The 16241-nt window shown below is 45.1% G+C and overlaps 1 protein-coding gene across 1 annotated transcript; it reads right to left on the bottom strand.

Annotated features, from left to right (window-relative positions):
• Positions 1-297: 297 nt before the first annotated feature.
• LOC119861594 (protein FAM162B-like) lies at positions 298-15461 on the bottom strand. Its single transcript, XM_038416895.2, has 4 exons — positions 15159-15461; positions 6454-6559; positions 3125-3233; positions 298-2058 (listed from the first exon to the last, which is right to left on the bottom strand). The coding sequence occupies exons 1-4, from the start codon at positions 15328-15330 to the stop codon at positions 1951-1953; spliced, it is 495 nt and encodes a 164-aa protein (XP_038272823.1). The 5' UTR covers positions 15331-15461; the 3' UTR covers positions 298-1950.
• Positions 15462-16241: the final 780 nt, after the last annotated feature.

Here is a 16241-nt window from a genome sequence, read left to right on the forward strand (position 1 = left end):
TCCTTATCCCACACATCCGAACCAGTGCATTTTCATGTCTGAAAGTTTAACCACTTCTGTGGAAATGTAACTTTCAATATTTCATTAGCATAGTCTCCCAGCTGTTAGATATCAGCCAAGAGGCTTTGGTGACACTTTCAGTGCAGCTGTGAGATGATGCCTTCATTTTAGGTGGAATTGGACAGCTGCTTTATTACAAATTAATGAACTATGGTGACCAGAAAATCCAAATTTAGCAAATAATTTATTAACAGTTAATTCTGACTACAATCAAAACTAAACAAGTGATTGGGAGCTTTCATGTGAGGCAATGACCTGAATTAAAAAGAACCACAGTGGAACGCAACAAGGCAAAACACATTGCCATGACTGTGCGTCTCTACATAAGGGCAGGTATCCTGAGATAAAGATCATTGTACAGGGACCCAGTCACCAAGGTCACCAGCAGAGCTGCTTGATTGCAGATGCATCTTCTCTGGCCCCAGCATCTTTGAGCTGATATTTCCCTGATATTACATCCACTAGCTGTGGCCCAGCTGCTCCCATGGACCAACCCAAACAGCTTGATGCCACACCACATTCTCCCTTGTGAAAAACAGGTCCACAGGGAGCGTGAACACCTCCCTGCTTGGCTGATCCATGATTTGCCTGCTCCCCACCCCGCTGCTAAGGAAGTACACACATTCTACTGCCAATCAAAGCTAAGCATGCCCACAGAGTGGAGACTTAGGGGTTTTTAGGGGTGGGGGTGAAGACAGGATTTGTGCATAAGTGATTTTTAAAATTCAGCTCAGCCATTATTCCCCCCAGCAGATAGGCTCTGGAAGGTCATTTTTACCAAGCTTTCCACCACCCCTTTAAATCAAGTTGCTAGAATATGGTTCGTTTGGATTGCTCTGATTTAGTGCTACCTGCTTTTGTCCTTGCAAAGACTGAGTGCCTGGCTCTGTATTTAAAATGGTGGTATCCTTCAGCAGAAATGCCGGGAAGTTTTCTCTCTAAGAAATGCATATGGCTCCCACTAGTGCAGTTAGACCTGGTGAGGAATTTTTCACTGAACCATTTTTGTGCTAAAACACAGTTGATTTTGACAAATCTCCCAACTCAAAAACTTTTTGGAAGGAAGAGTTGAAATTGTCAGAATGTCCCATTTCAGCATCTTCTATCCAGAAAGTATTGGGGGTTTTGAGTCACAGTGACTTTTCATTTCAAAATTTTAGTAAATTTAGACTAAAAAAAAGTTTATAAAAAAGGGGGGGAAAGGCAAAATTGAAATAAAAAATACCTAGATTGCCCCCCCCCCAAATATTATGGGTTTTGTTTGTTTTTGTTTGCAAAAACTTTTGAGATTTCAACTTTTCATCCTGATCTGGGATGGGAAAATTTTTTGAAACCTCAGCAATTCTCACAGGGTGGGAAAACTGCTTCTGGCCTCGCCCTAGCCACAGTATTTGAGCACCTCACTATCTTTATTGTGTTTATCCTCACTACATCCCTGTGAGGTAGTCAAATGCTATTACCTCCATTTTATAGATAGGGAACTAAGGCATAAAGAGAGTAAGTGACTGATCAAGGTCATGCAAGGAGGCAGAGGTAAAGCAAGGAACTGAAGCTGGGTCTCAAGAATCCCAGGCTAGCACCCAACCCTCTGAACCACCCTTGTCCTTTTTTTCAGCTGATTCCAAGCTGGCCAATGTCAGTTTGGAAAAAAGCCGATATACTGATTTCTGACTCTCCAACTGAGGTCTATACAAAAGCTCAGAGATCAGTAGAAGGCTTCTAACTGAGTTTGCTGGAATTTCCACTAGGGTTTCAAATTTTGTAAGTAAACAGTTTTCTATAGGAAATCTTTGCCGTGACAAGAAGCTCCAAAGAGTTAGCGGAACAGAGGTGCATATGCCACATGTATAAATCACTTATTGCTTGCTGCTAAAATAAATCCCATCTTGATCACTGAGTTTTCATTGCAGCTGCCTCCAGTTCTGTCTCTGCTTCAGCCCTCCACATGGCCTTCTTTTCAGTATTCATCCTCAGCAGCGTGTCATCTCTTCTAGCAGCCTTTGAATATAAACAGTGAATCTCATTTGCACAATAAAATTTCCCCAACAATAAATATCCCACTTGTTTGCTTCTCTTGCTTTAGCACCGCAGTGTTTTTTTTGATTTTTTACAATGAAAGAAGTTATTGAAGGTAGATTTCCTTGCTTCACCTAATTGTCAGCATTTGGAGCCTCTGATTAGCAGAGAAAGCATATTGCCTTTTCTCCAAAGGCATGTGAACAGCTAGGACAAACCAGGGGGCTTGGGGGAGGGTCTTTCATCACTGAAAGACCCAGAAGCAGAGACCCTCTGGAGTTGTTTTTGTTTGGTTCCAGAGCCATCCACCCATCATTGTTTGTTTAATTTATTTCACTCACAGGCTTCAGGCCACCAGCTTCCACATCAAGGTTTCCCATCCCTGCCAGGAGGCCACCTGTTCCCACCTATGCTGAGCTGATGTTTTTGGAGGCTGTGTTTTTTCTTTGCTGTCACTCATCAGAAGGGTCACACCAGCCCAGCAAGGAATGGTCACTGCACACAGCTGATGCGTGTGTAATAAGACCAAGGCGCTGGATGGTCTACCTCACAACCAGCAGGGCAGCATGAACATCAAGCAGCTGCTGAGTGATGCCGCCGCAAATGACAATTCCTCCAGGGCAAGCCGAGCTTGCGTGGTCTGGTCAGTGGGGAGTGTGAGCCCACAGCACTGGGAAAAGAATGGGCTGAGTGGCCAGAAAGAAATGGATACAGTGTCTCACTTAGGCCTGAGCCAAAGTCCATTGAAGTCAGTAGGAGTTGTCCATACTCTTTGGAGAGGACCTATACTGAGCCACAGAGAAATAACTGGTTTTTAAAGTTGCATTGCAATGGGTTATTGCAAAGTCAATCAGAAAGAATAATTGTCCAATAAGTCACACCACCAATACCATACTAAAGCCAGAAACATGCGGTAAGTAACTCATCATCCCTAATATATTGTTTAATGTGTATTTGCTCAAAAAACCTTTGTATTTATTAAGAAAAAAAGTGTATCTGCACCAGTCAAACAGCGCGGTTGCTGACCACTCAGTACAAACATACTTACTTGCTTGCCTGAGCTGATCATGACCAAGCAGCCTAGCAGAGTCAGGGCCATTGTTATGTAGCAAATTTTGATCCTCACTCTGTTCGTAGCAGCTTTGATGACCTCAGATCTGCAGAAGGGCAGAGCAGATATCTGGTCATATGACAACAGCATGGAATAAAACAAGAGGATTTGGGCCGGGTGTGGGGGGAAGAGGGGAAAGTTGTTTAAAGAATTGCACAATTCTTGCCAGTGGCAGTTTATTTTTGCTCAGGGGTCTTCTGGTTTCTTTATATTAATGGATTGTTAAACGAGAAGTTAACAGTTGACTAGCTGCTGCCTGAGGGGTTTAGCCAAAAGCTGCATAAAGCAGACATCTGAAGGGGGCCCACCAGGGAATGAATGCTGCTCCTCTTCCTTTTCCTGACCCATTCAGGAGTGAAGAGCAGACAAGTGGCAGAGCTCAGAGTGCAATTTCATCCTTTTCATGATTGAAATCCAGGGGGCCACATCCTCAGCTGACTGTGCTGATTTAAACTAGATGGGGGTCTGACCCCCATTGATATGTACGAATGATGGTACTGCCGGCTAATGCTACCTTTGGTGGGGCGACATGGCGCTCTGGCCTGGGCCAGGAACGCACATTTTGGCTAGGATTAATGGAAGCTTTCACATTGCAGCTGCTTCTCATGGCGACTCCCCCTTGGGTCTGTCATTATCATCCCATCACATTCCAAGAAAAGCTCCTGCACAAGGCGCTTTTCAATGTAGAAAAGTCAGCCAGAGCAAAGCAAGCCGTTCAGCAGCTGCAAGGAGGATGGAAGCGAGTGGGTGGCAGCTGAAGGCTTAAAGCACGGGGCAGTAGCACACCAGCTGGGAGGATTTTATGAAGCCCAGCGCATCTGCAACTGTGGCCATCAAGTAACAAACGTTGTTAATAGCAGACTTCAGGGCTAGATTCTCAAGCAGGGCTAAGTGAGCATCGTTCCCCGGTGCAGGTCACCTGCATCGCGGGAGCCAGTGTGGGGAGAGAAGCCACTTCTTGCACAGACGGGTGGGCAGAGGAAAAGCCAGGAAGCAAATTGTGATTCTCAGAGCCACTGTCTGATTCCTACCCTGCTCCTGGGACAATGCACTACGCTCTGCCCTTGACTTGATCTGGGCCGTGTCCTTATAATCCATGTTTTATATTGGGCATCAGTGGTGTTTGATCGCCAGCACCTCAGGGACCATCCTGTAAACACCTGCAGACCTTTAACGGTACCATGGGTCCCAATGAGACTCCTGACCACAGCACGGTTAAGCCCCATCTGTGCTTGCTTGCAGGGTTAGGGCCTTGAATGGAAAACAAATATGAAAACTGAACAGATCTGAGACACAGGAAGAGGCAGATTCTGCACTAACCCCACACCCAAATCAAATACACATTAGAGTCAATCCACTTGTTGAAACCCCCACATTTCCCCACTGACTCTGTTCCCCTCCTTCAGCAGAGAGCCCAGGGGAATATTTTATGTTAGAACATCCACTCTGAAGACATCTTTGTTTAATGTTTCTTTTCCTGGTGTTCAATTGTGTTAAGTGCCCACAACGGTCACGATCATGAGGAGTGAACTAAAAAGAAAAGGAGTACTTGTGGCACCTTAGAGACTAACAAATTTATTAGAGCATAAGCATATGCATTGGAGAGGTTTTAGTTGGGGGCTGAAGGTGATGGCTAGTGGCGTTCTGTTGTTTTCTTTGTTGGGCCTGTCCTGTAGTAGGTGACGCATCATCAAGGATCTACAACCTATCCTGAAGGACGAGCCATCGCTCTCTCAGATCTTGGGAGACAGACCAGTCCTTGCTTACAGACAGCCCCCCAATCTGAAGCAAATACTCACCAGCAACCACACACCACACAACAGAACCACTAACCCAGGAACCTATCCTTGCAACAAAGCCCGTTGCCAACTCTGTCCACATATCTATTCAGGGGATACCGTCATAGGGCCTAATCACATCAGCCACACTATCAGAGGCTCGTTCACCTGCGCATCTACCAATGTGATATATGCCATCATGTGCCAGCAATGCCCCTCTGCCATGTACATTGGCCAAACTGGACAGTCTCTACGTAAAAGAATGAATGGACACAAATCAGACGTCAAGAATTATAACATTCAAAAACCAGTTGGAGAACACTTCAATCTCTCTGGTCACTCGATCACAGACCTAAGAGTGGCTATACTTCAACAAAAAAGCTTCAAAAACAGACTCCAACGAGAGACTGCTGAATTGGAATTAATTTGCAAACTGGATACAATTAACTTAGGCTTGAATAGAGACTGGGAATGGATGAGTCATTACACAAAGTAAAACTATTTCCCCATGGTATTTCTCCCTCCCACCCCACCCCCCACTGTTCCTCTGATATTCTTGTTAACTGCTGGAATTAGCCTACCTTGCTTGTCACCATGAAAGGTTTTCCTCCTTCCCCCCCCCTGCTGCTGGTGATGGCTTATCTTAAGTGATCACTCTCCTTACAGTGTGTATGATAAACCCATTGTTTCATGTTCTCTGTGTGTGTGTATATAAATCTCTCCTGTTTTTTCCACCAATGCATCCGATGAAGTGAGCTGTAGCTCACGAAAGCTTATGCTCTAATAAATTTGTTAGTCTCTAAGGTGCCACAAGTACTCCTTTTCTTTTTACTCATGAAATTGTAGCAAAAGAGTGGCTTTAATTACATCTGTATGGGGAAAGCATGTGTTGAGGACCAGGTAAAGGACCTCCCCCCCACCACATAAACATACCAATGTTAAAAACGAGGTGGCATTAATGTCTCTACATACTGAACTGATGTTCTTTTTCAAAAAAAGATCTAAATGGGGAAATTAAAACATAAACTGGCATGATGGAAACTCACTTCAGATGTTGTTTGCCAAAGCTATGGATGTTCCCAATGTTCTTTTGAAAGTCATATGCCTTTCTTAATCACTTTAATTCAGAAAAGTGGTTAAAGCACGTAACATGAAATGGACATTAGGCAAGCAATTTGTGTTAAAAATTATTTCTGTCCCCTTCTGAAATTCCTAATCTCCAAAGCAATTTAACCCAGTTCACTTGACAGAGCTGGCAAAAAAAGCTACTGCTTCAAGATGGGTTTGTATTGTTTTTGTACCGAGATAGCAGCGCGCCCACACATTTCATTCACAGTCACGTCGTCCTGTTGTACTATTAGAAAAAAGAACATTCACTGTGTAAGCGTAGTGTTGGCAACTGACCACACAAGGGAAGGTTTGAACTGGCAGTTTTACACATATCCAGTGGTGGAAATTTTGACAACATAAGAAAACAGGTCTACTTACGATACTAGAACTGGAATATCCTCCTCTTTTTTAAACCGTCCTGCCCATAATAATATCTTTTTATCAAATGCTGTAGGTCTTCTGTCATTTCTGAATGTGGCACGGCCTTTAAAAGATATTACCAAAGAAAGTCATCAGCTATGTTAAGAGTGGAAGTAAAAAGCTGCATTTAAAGAAAAAAAGCCTTGAACTGAAAGTTTAGAGAAGGGCTTCATGTGCTCAAGGACACCTGTCATTAAGGGCAAATCCACCTTCAATTAAGATCAATGAGATTTAGCCACTCATCTCAAGGGCCATGTCTAGACATATTCTTTTGTAGTTGTCTCCCATTGCAATTCAGCTGGTGCTAGCAATGATGAAAAGGGTTTTTTAGTCATTGTGTGGTCTGTGTAGCCTGTGCCCCAGCCTGGAAATGCATTCCCAACATTGAGCCTGAAATGAGGCCAGCTGAAGTAAGCCTGCTGTGAAAGAATAACAAGAAATGGCCAGCCGGATCCCAGAGCACCTGGTTTTCCACGGCCTTCTATCTCGCACAGTTAGAAGTGAGCTGAGGAATCTACTCTGGCCGCGCGGAGCCGTAGATGACAACTTGAGGCACAAGGCAGGAGAAAATCAACCCCCCTGAGCTGAGACTATGCTGCTTGAGTGTGAAAATAAACAGTAAAAAGAAAAGGAGTACTTGTGGCACCTTAGAGACTAACAAATTTATTAGAGCATAAGCTTTCGTGAGCTACAGCTCACTTCATCGGATGCATTTGGTGGAAAAAGCAGAGGAGAGATTTATATACACACACACAGAGAACATGAAACAATGGGTTTATCATACACACTGTAAGGAGAGTGATCACTTAAGATAAGCCATCACCAACAGCAGGGGGGGGAAGGAGGAAAACCTTTCATGGTGACAAGCAGGTAGGCTAATTCCAGCAGTCAAGGAAACTGCGGAACCACCTGATCAACATCCTCTACAGCAAACAGGGAAAGATTAAGAATGAGCTCTCAAAACTGGATACTCTCATAAAGAACCAGCCTTCCACACAAACTTCCTCGTGGCTGGACTTTACAAAAACTAGACAAGCCATTTACAAAACACACTTTGATTCTCTACAAAAGAAAAAGGACACTAAGCTATCTAAACTACTATATGCCACAAGGGGCCACAACAATGGTTCCCGTAACCCACCCAGCAATATTGTTAATCTATCCAACTATACTCTTAGCCCAGCGGAAGAATCTGTCCTATCTCGGGGCCTCTCCTTTTGCCCCTCCACCCCCACGAACATGATACAGTTCTGTGGTGACCTAGAATCCTATTTCGACGTCTCAGACTCAAGGAATATTTCCAACACACCTCTGACCAACATATTAACCCACAGAGACCTTCCTGCCAACACTACAAAAAGAAGGATTCTAGGTGGACTCCTCCTGAAGGTCGAAACAGCAGCCTGGATTTCTACATAGACTGCTTCCGCCGACGTGCACGAGCTGAAATTGTGGAAAAGCAGCATCGCTTACCCCATAACCTCAGCCATGCAGAACACAGTGCCATCCACAGCCTCAGAAACAACTCTGACATCATAATCAAAAAGGCTGACAAAGGAGGTGCTGTCGTCATCATGAATAGGTCAGAGTATGAACAAGAGGCTACTAGGCAGCTCTCCAACACCACTTTCTACAAGCCATTACCCTCTGATCCCACTGAGAGTTACCAAAAGAAACTACAGCATTTGCTCAAGAAACTCCCTGAAAAAGCACAAGAACAAATCCGCACAGACACACCCCTGGAGCCAGGACCTGGGGTATTCTATCTGCTACCCAAGATCCATAAACCTGGAAATCCTGGACGCCCCATCATCTCAGGCATTGGCACCCTGACAGCAGGATTGTCTGGCTATGTAGACTCCCTCCTCAGGCCCTTCGTTACCAGCACTCCCAACTATCTTCGAGACACCACCGATTTCCTGAGGAAACTACAGTCCATTGGTGATCTTCCTAAAAACACCATCCTAGCCACTATGGATGTAGAAGCCCTCTACACCAACATTCCACACAAAGATGGACTACAAGCCGTCAGGAACAGTATCCCCGATACTGTCACGGCTAACCTGGTGGCAGAACTTTGTGACTTTGTCCTGACCCATAACTATTTCACATTTGGTGACAATGTATACCTTCAAATCAGCGGCACTGCGATGGGTACCCGCATGGCCCCACAGTATGCCAACATTTTTATGGCTGACTTAGAACAACGCTTCCTCAGCTCTCGTTCCCTAATGCCCCTACTCTACTTGCGCTACATTGATGACATCTTCATCATCTGGACCCATGGAAAAGAAGCTCTTGAGGAATTCCACCATGATTTCAACAATTTCCATCCCACCATCAACCTCAGCCTGGACCAGTCCACACAAGAGATCCACTTCCTGGACACTACGGTGCTAATAAGCGATGGTCACATAAACACCACCCTATATCGGAAACCTACTGACCGCTATTCCTACCTACATGCCTCTAGCTTTCATCCAGATCATACCACTCGATCCATTGTCTACAGCCAAGCGCTACGATATAACCGCATTTGCTCCAACCCCTCAGACAGAGACAAACACCTACAAGATCTCTATCATGCATTCCTACAACTACAGTACCCACCTGCTGAAGTGAAGAAACAGATTGACAGAGCCAGAAGAGTACCCAGAAGTCACCTACTACAGGACAGGCCCAACAAAGAAAACAACAGAACACCACTAGCCATCACCTTCAGCCCCCAACTAAAACCCCTCCAACGCATCATCAAGGATCTACAACCTATCCTGAAGGACGAGCCATCGCTCTCTCAGATCTTGGGAGACAGACCAGTCCTTGCTTACAGACAGCCCCCCAATCTGAAGCAAATACTCACCAGCAACCACACACCACACAACAGAACCACTAACCCAGGAACCTATCCTTGCAACAAAGCCCGTTGCCAACTCTGTCCACATATCTATTCAGGGGATACCATCATAGGGCCTAATCACATCAGCCACACCATCAGAGGCTCGTTCACCTGTGCATCTACCAATGTGATATATGCCATCATGTGCCAGCAATGCCCCTCTGCCATGTACATTGGCCAAACTGGACAGTCTCTACGTAAAAGAATGAATGGACACAAATCAGACGTCAAGAATTATAACATTCAAAAACCAGTTGGAGAACACTTCAATCTCTCTGGTCACTCGATCACAGACCTAAGAGTGGCTATACTTCAACAAAAAAGCTTCAAAAAGAGACTCCAACGAGAGACTGCTGAATTGGAATTAATTTGCAAACTGGATACAATTAACTTAGGCTTGAATAGAGACTGGGAATGGATGAGTCATTACACAAAGTAAAACTATTTCCCCATGGTATTTCTCCCTCCCACCCCACCCCCCACTGTTCCTCTGATATTCTTGTTAACTGCTGGAATTAGCCTACCTGCTTGTCACCATGAAAGGTTTTCCTCCTTCCCCCCCCTGCTGCTGGTGATGGCTCATCTTAAGTGATCACTCTCCTTACAGTGTGTATGATAAACCCATTGTTTCATGTTCTCTGTGTGTGTGTATATAAATCTCTCCTCTGCTTTTTCCACCAAATGCATCCGATGAAGTGAGCTGTAGCTCACGAAAGCTTATGCTCTAATAAATTTGTTAGTCTCTAAGGTGCCACAAGTACTCCTTTTCTTTTTGCGAATACAGACTAACACGGCTGCTACTCCAAAAAATAAACAGTGGCATTAGAAGCACATACTGCTCTGTGTGGGGGTAAGGGAGGATGGGGTGCAGCTGATATGGCCATCTCTCCTTGAGCTCCCCACATTGCTAATGGTCACAATTACTGCTGCTCTCCCTGGATGAAACGCACTCTGAAGCTACATAGGGACTTAGGAGACAGAAGATAAAGAGCATCATTCCCTGCTGATTTCAGAGTAGCAGCCGTGCTGGTCTGTATTAGCAAAAAGAAAAGGAGTACTTGTGGCACCTTAGAGACTAACAAATTTATTAGAGCATAAGCTTTCGTGAGCTACAGCTCACTTCATCGGATGCATTCCCTGCTGAGTTTACCTGGGTAAATAACACCACATTGTTCTGACCAAGGCCTTTCTTTCACTCCAGTTTTGAGAGTGGCTGAAAAATTCAGAGTATAAACCCTGTCCCCCTTTCTCACACAGTGAAGGGCAGGTGAGGGGGGGAGGTTTTTACTCTCCCAGCCCTGGGGAGAGGTGTGGTTCAGAGGTGCTGGACACACTGCTGGCTTTCTTAGCATGGTGAGTCAGTGTCAGCAGAGCAGGCTTGTAAACCAGCAGGCTGGGGCAGCGTGACAGCCCATTGCAAGGCAGGGAGGGCTGGAAGCCCAGGCAATCAGCCATCCCCAGGGAGTCAGCTGCAGATCCCCAGTGACTACTAGCCTCCCCCCTACACCCTGACTCTTGGCTGCTGAAGCTCCAGGGGAATTTTGACAGGGCCAGCCCCCGGTCAGATAGGCAGCCAGACTGCTCCTCCTCCCCAAGACAGGAAGCTGGCCAAGGAAGAGAGCAAGGCCAGGCTGCTGAAAGCTGGCAGTGCAGGTTAGGAAAGGAGACCATGGCAGCCAGGGGTGACACTGGTAGGAGGTGGCTGAGCACCTGCTGCAAGTTACCGGGTATCGTGGCTGCTGGGGAAGCTACTGAGCAGGGCTCATATGGAGCGCCAAGCAGCTACCCCACCCTCCAAGCCACTTCTCCCCATGGGAAGGCTGTGCCAGCACGAACTGCCCTCTCTCAAGATAAATCCCCACTCCGGGTCTCTCTAGCCCAGGAAGTGTAATTCAGTTCACTTCCTGCCTAGCCATCTTTCTGTGCCTGAAAACATTACCTTCACTTGGTGCCTGCAGGAGCCTTCAGGGACACAGAACCTCGGCGCTGCCTGACCTGAACCCTTCCTGCACTGAGGTCACAGTTCTCCCAATTTCTAACACTCCCACTGCTGGAAGAGCTGGGGGAGAGACCCTGCTGCCAGAGGCTGGGTTGAGACCTACCTGGATGCTAGAGGATGAACCCTGGGTATCTGAGAGCTGCTATCAGGGCATATTTATAAACTTAAGGTGACAATTTACTTTGCAAGGCCTGAGTCTAATAGCAGCTCCACCAGCCTCGGCCGACTGCCTACAATAATATGAATCAGGTTTCAGAGTAGCAGCCGTGTTAGTCTGTATTCGCAAAAAGAAAAGGAGTACTTGTGGCACCTTAGAGACTAACAAATTTATTAGAGCATAAGCTTTCGTGAGCTACAGCTCACTTCATCGGATGCATTTGGTGGAAAAAACAGAGGAGAGATTTATATACACACACAGAGAACATGAAACAATGGGTTTATCATACACACTGTAAGGAGAGTGATCACTTAAGATAAGCCATCATGAAAAAACTCTCACAGATACAGACAGACATCATCTTCCTCTCCAAATGCAAACGATGGACATCATACCAAAAGGACTGAAGATAAAAAATCCATTACAATCTACATACCACACAGACTATGCTGACAGCTTGTGCCACACACTCTCAAAGAAACTGCGGAACCACCTGATCAACATCCTCTACAGCAAACAGGGAAAGATTAAGAATGAGCTCTCAAAACTGGATACTCTCATGAAGAACCAACCTTCCACACAAACTTCCTCGTGGCTGAACTTTACAAAAACTAGACAAGCCATTTACAACACACACTTTGCTTCTCTACAAAAGAAAAAGGACACTAAGCTATCTAAACGACTACATGCCACAAGGGGCCACAACAATGGTTCCCGTAACCCACCCAGCAATATTGTTAATCTATCCAACTATACTCTTAGCCCAGCAGAAGAATCTGTCCTATCTCGGGGCCTCTCCTTTTGCCCCTCCACCCCCACGAACATGATACAGTTCTGTGGTGACCTAGAATCCTATTTTCGACGTCTCAGACTCAAGGAATATTTCCAACACACCTCTGACCAACATATTAACCCGCAGAGACCTTCCTACCAACACTACAAAAAGGAGAATTCTGGGTGGACTCCTCCTGAAGGTCGAAACAGCAGCCTGGATTTCTACATAGAGTGCTTCCGCCGACGTGCACGAGCTGAAATTGTGGAAAAGCAGCATCGCTTGCCCCATAACCTCAGCCATGCAGAACACAGTGCCATCCACAGCCTCAGAAACAACTCTGACATCATAATCAAAAAGGCTGACAAAGGAGGTGCTGTCGTCATCATGAATAGGTCAGAGTATGAACAAAAGGCTACTAGGCAGCTCTCCAACACCACTTTCTACAAGCCATTACCCTCTGATCCCACTGAGAGTTACCAAAAGAAACTACAGCATTTGCTCAAGAAACTCCCTGAAAAAGCACAAGAACAAATCGGCACAGACACACCCCTAGAACCCTGACCTGGGTTATTCTACCTGCTACCCAAGATCCATAAACCTGGAAATCCTGGACGCCCCATCATCTCAGGCATTGGCACCCTGACAGCAGGATTGTCTGGCTATGTAGACTCCCTCCTCAGGCCCTTCGTTACCAGCACTCCCAGCTATCTTTGAGACACCACTGACTTCCTGAGGAAACTACAGTCCATCGGTGATCTTCCTGAAAACACCATGCTAGCCACTATGGATGTAGAAGCCTCTACACCAACATTCCACACAAAGATGGACTACAAGCCGTCAGGAACAGTATCCCCGATAATGTCACAGCAAACCTGGTGGCTGAACTTTGTGACTTTGTCCTCACCCATAACTATTTCACATTTGGTGACAATGTATACCTTCAAATCAGCGGCACTGTGATGGGTACCCGCATGGCCCCACAGTATGCCAACATTTTTATGGCTGACTTAGAACAACGCTTCCTCAGCTCTCGTCCCCTAATGCCCCTACTCTACTTGCGCTACATTGATGACCATCTTCATCATCTGGACCCATGGAAAAGAAGCTCTTGAGGAATTCCAGCATGATTTCAACAATTTCCATCCCACCATCAACCTCAGCCTGGACCAGTCCACACAAGAGATCCACTTCCTGGACACTACGGTGCTAAAAAGCAATGGTCACATAAACACCACCCTATATCGGAAACCTACTGACCACTATTCCTACCTACCTGCCTCTAGCTTTCATCCAGATCATACCACTCGATCCATTGTCTACAGCCAAGCTCTACGATATAACCGCATTTGCTCCAACCCCTCAGACAGAGACAAACACCTACAAGATCTCTATCATGCATTCCTATAACTACAATACCCACCTGCTGAAGTGAAGAAACAGATTGACAGAGCCAGAAGAGTACCCAGAAGTCACCTACTAGAGGACAGGCCCAACAAAGAAAATAACAGAACGCCACTAGCCATCACCTTCAGCCCCTAACTAAAACCTCTCCAACACATCTTCAAGGATCTACAACCTATCCTGAAGGACGACCCATCACTCACACAGATCTTGGGAGTCAGGCCAGTCCTTGCTTACAGACAGCCCCCCAATCTGAAGCAAATACTCACCAGCAACCACACACCACACAACAGAACCACGAATCCAGGAACCTATCCTTGCAACATAGCCCGTTGCCAACTCTGTCCACATATCTATTCAGGGGATACCGTCATAGGGCCTAATCACATCAGCCACACTATCAGAGGCTCGTTCACCTGCGCATCTACCAATGTGATAGATGCCATCATGTGCCAGCAATGCCCCTCTGCCATGTACATTGGCCAAACTGGACAGTCTCTACGTAAAAGAATGAATGGACACAAATCAGACGTCAAGAATTATAACATTCAAAAACCAGTTGGAGAACACTTCAATCTCTCTGGTCACTCGATCACAGACCTAAGAGTGGCTATCCTTCAACAAAAAAGCTTCAAAAACAGACTCCAACGAGAGACTGCTGAATTGGAATTAATTTGCAAACTGGATACAATTAACTTAGGCTTGAATAGAGACTGGGAATGGATGAGTCATTACACAAAGTAAAACTATTTCCCCATGGTATTTCTCCCCCCCCCCCCCCCCCACTGTTCCTCTGATATTCTTGTTAACTGCTGGAATTAGCCTACCTTGCTTGTCACCATGAAAAGTTTTCCTCCGCCCCCCCCCCCCCCCCCCCCCCCCCCCGCTGCTGGTGATGGCTTATCTTAAGTGATCACTCTCCTTACAGTGTGTATGATAAACCCATTGTTTCATGTTCTCTGTGTGTGTATATAAATCTCTCCTCTATTTTTTCCACCAAATGCATCCGATGAAGTGAGCTGTAGCTCACGAAAGCTTATGCTCTAATAAATTTGTTGGTCTCTAAGGTGCCACAAGTACTCCTTTTCTTTTTGCGAATAATATGAATAGCTTCTCTTCTAGGACTTCATTACTAGGGCATGAATAGATACATTTATTTCCTGGCTGGTTTGTTTTTTAATTTAACTAGTTTTCTTCCATGAACTGGGAACATTTGCTTTGATGGAAGCAGGACTATTTTAAAATGGAAATTAAGAAATTGTCCATGTACACTGTAAAAGGTGGGGCTGCCAGAGACTCTGTTTCAGAGACTTTGTGGTACCCACAAAGAACATACAGAATCTTCTCAGCTTAACTAGGGGATAGAGAAATGGGTCAGTCACTAGCCATTTTACTGTAAATTATGTGAAACACAGAACAAAACATTTCTACCCACCTGGAATAGCTGTTTGAGAAATAACCTTCTTTGTGGCCTCCTCTTTGTTACAAAGCGTTCTTCTTGTCTGTAACAATATCTGAGCGTCCTTAGTACATGGACACCTCCAGAAATCGGTTGTTCTCAAAATACCTGTGACAAGAGGCTTACTTTTCAATAGCCACCCCAACATTTTGTGTCCAGTGCTGAAATGTCCACTTCTATCTCTCGTGCTTCAGTGAATAGACAACTCAGTAGTAGCCATTTACTCCTATAGACCTGATGTTCTGGCCAGCACACAGCAAATCAAAATAAACTTGCCAGGTGTTCGAAGGTTAAATTGCTGTATGTCCGCTGACGGTATCATATATTTACACCACTTTTACCAGCTTCGCTGAGTCACAATAACTTGAGCAATAGATCTACTGCTCATGTTTGCTCAAAGACACACCTTTAAAATCACAAGAGCAATAACCCTAACTCCTGCTCCTGCCTATGTACAATGGGCCGAACCCAATTCCCATTTAAGTCACTGAGAACTGTATGTCTCAGGCTCTGTAGCTCCAAGGAGCTGCCAATGATTGTAAAGATTTTGCAGATTTCAGAGTAGCAGCCTTGTTAGTCTCTATTCGCAAAAAAGAAAAGGAGTACTTGTGGCACCTTAGAGACTAACAAATTTATTTGAGCATAAGCTTTCGTGAGCTACAGCTCACTGCATCGGATGCAGTGAGCTGTAGCTCACGAAAGCTTATGCTCAAATAAATTTGTTAGTCTCTAAGGTGCCACAAGTACTCCTTTTCTTTTTTAAAGATTTTGCATTTCTCTTGTACTTCGCTCTGTAACCCCCATGACCAGCAACAACAAATTCTGTAATGACCGTATCCATCAAGAACTGAAATCTCAGTTTGTGTTAATAGAAAGAGTGCTGTAAAAGATGCTTTTCCCAAAGGGAAGTTATGTAGCTGTTAAATGTCATTTCAGATGAAGCCTACAAGAGACCTTAACAATCACACACATTTTATCTTGAAAACCAATTGATTTAAACATGAGTCTTTAAGAAGGAGACACTTTCTTTGTTACTAAATAATAGTAAGTATAGGCTGG

Source organism: Dermochelys coriacea, chromosome 9 (assembly GCF_009764565.3).
Source record: "Dermochelys coriacea isolate rDerCor1 chromosome 9, rDerCor1.pri.v4, whole genome shotgun sequence".
Taxonomy (NCBI): Eukaryota; Metazoa; Chordata; order Testudines; family Dermochelyidae; genus Dermochelys; species Dermochelys coriacea.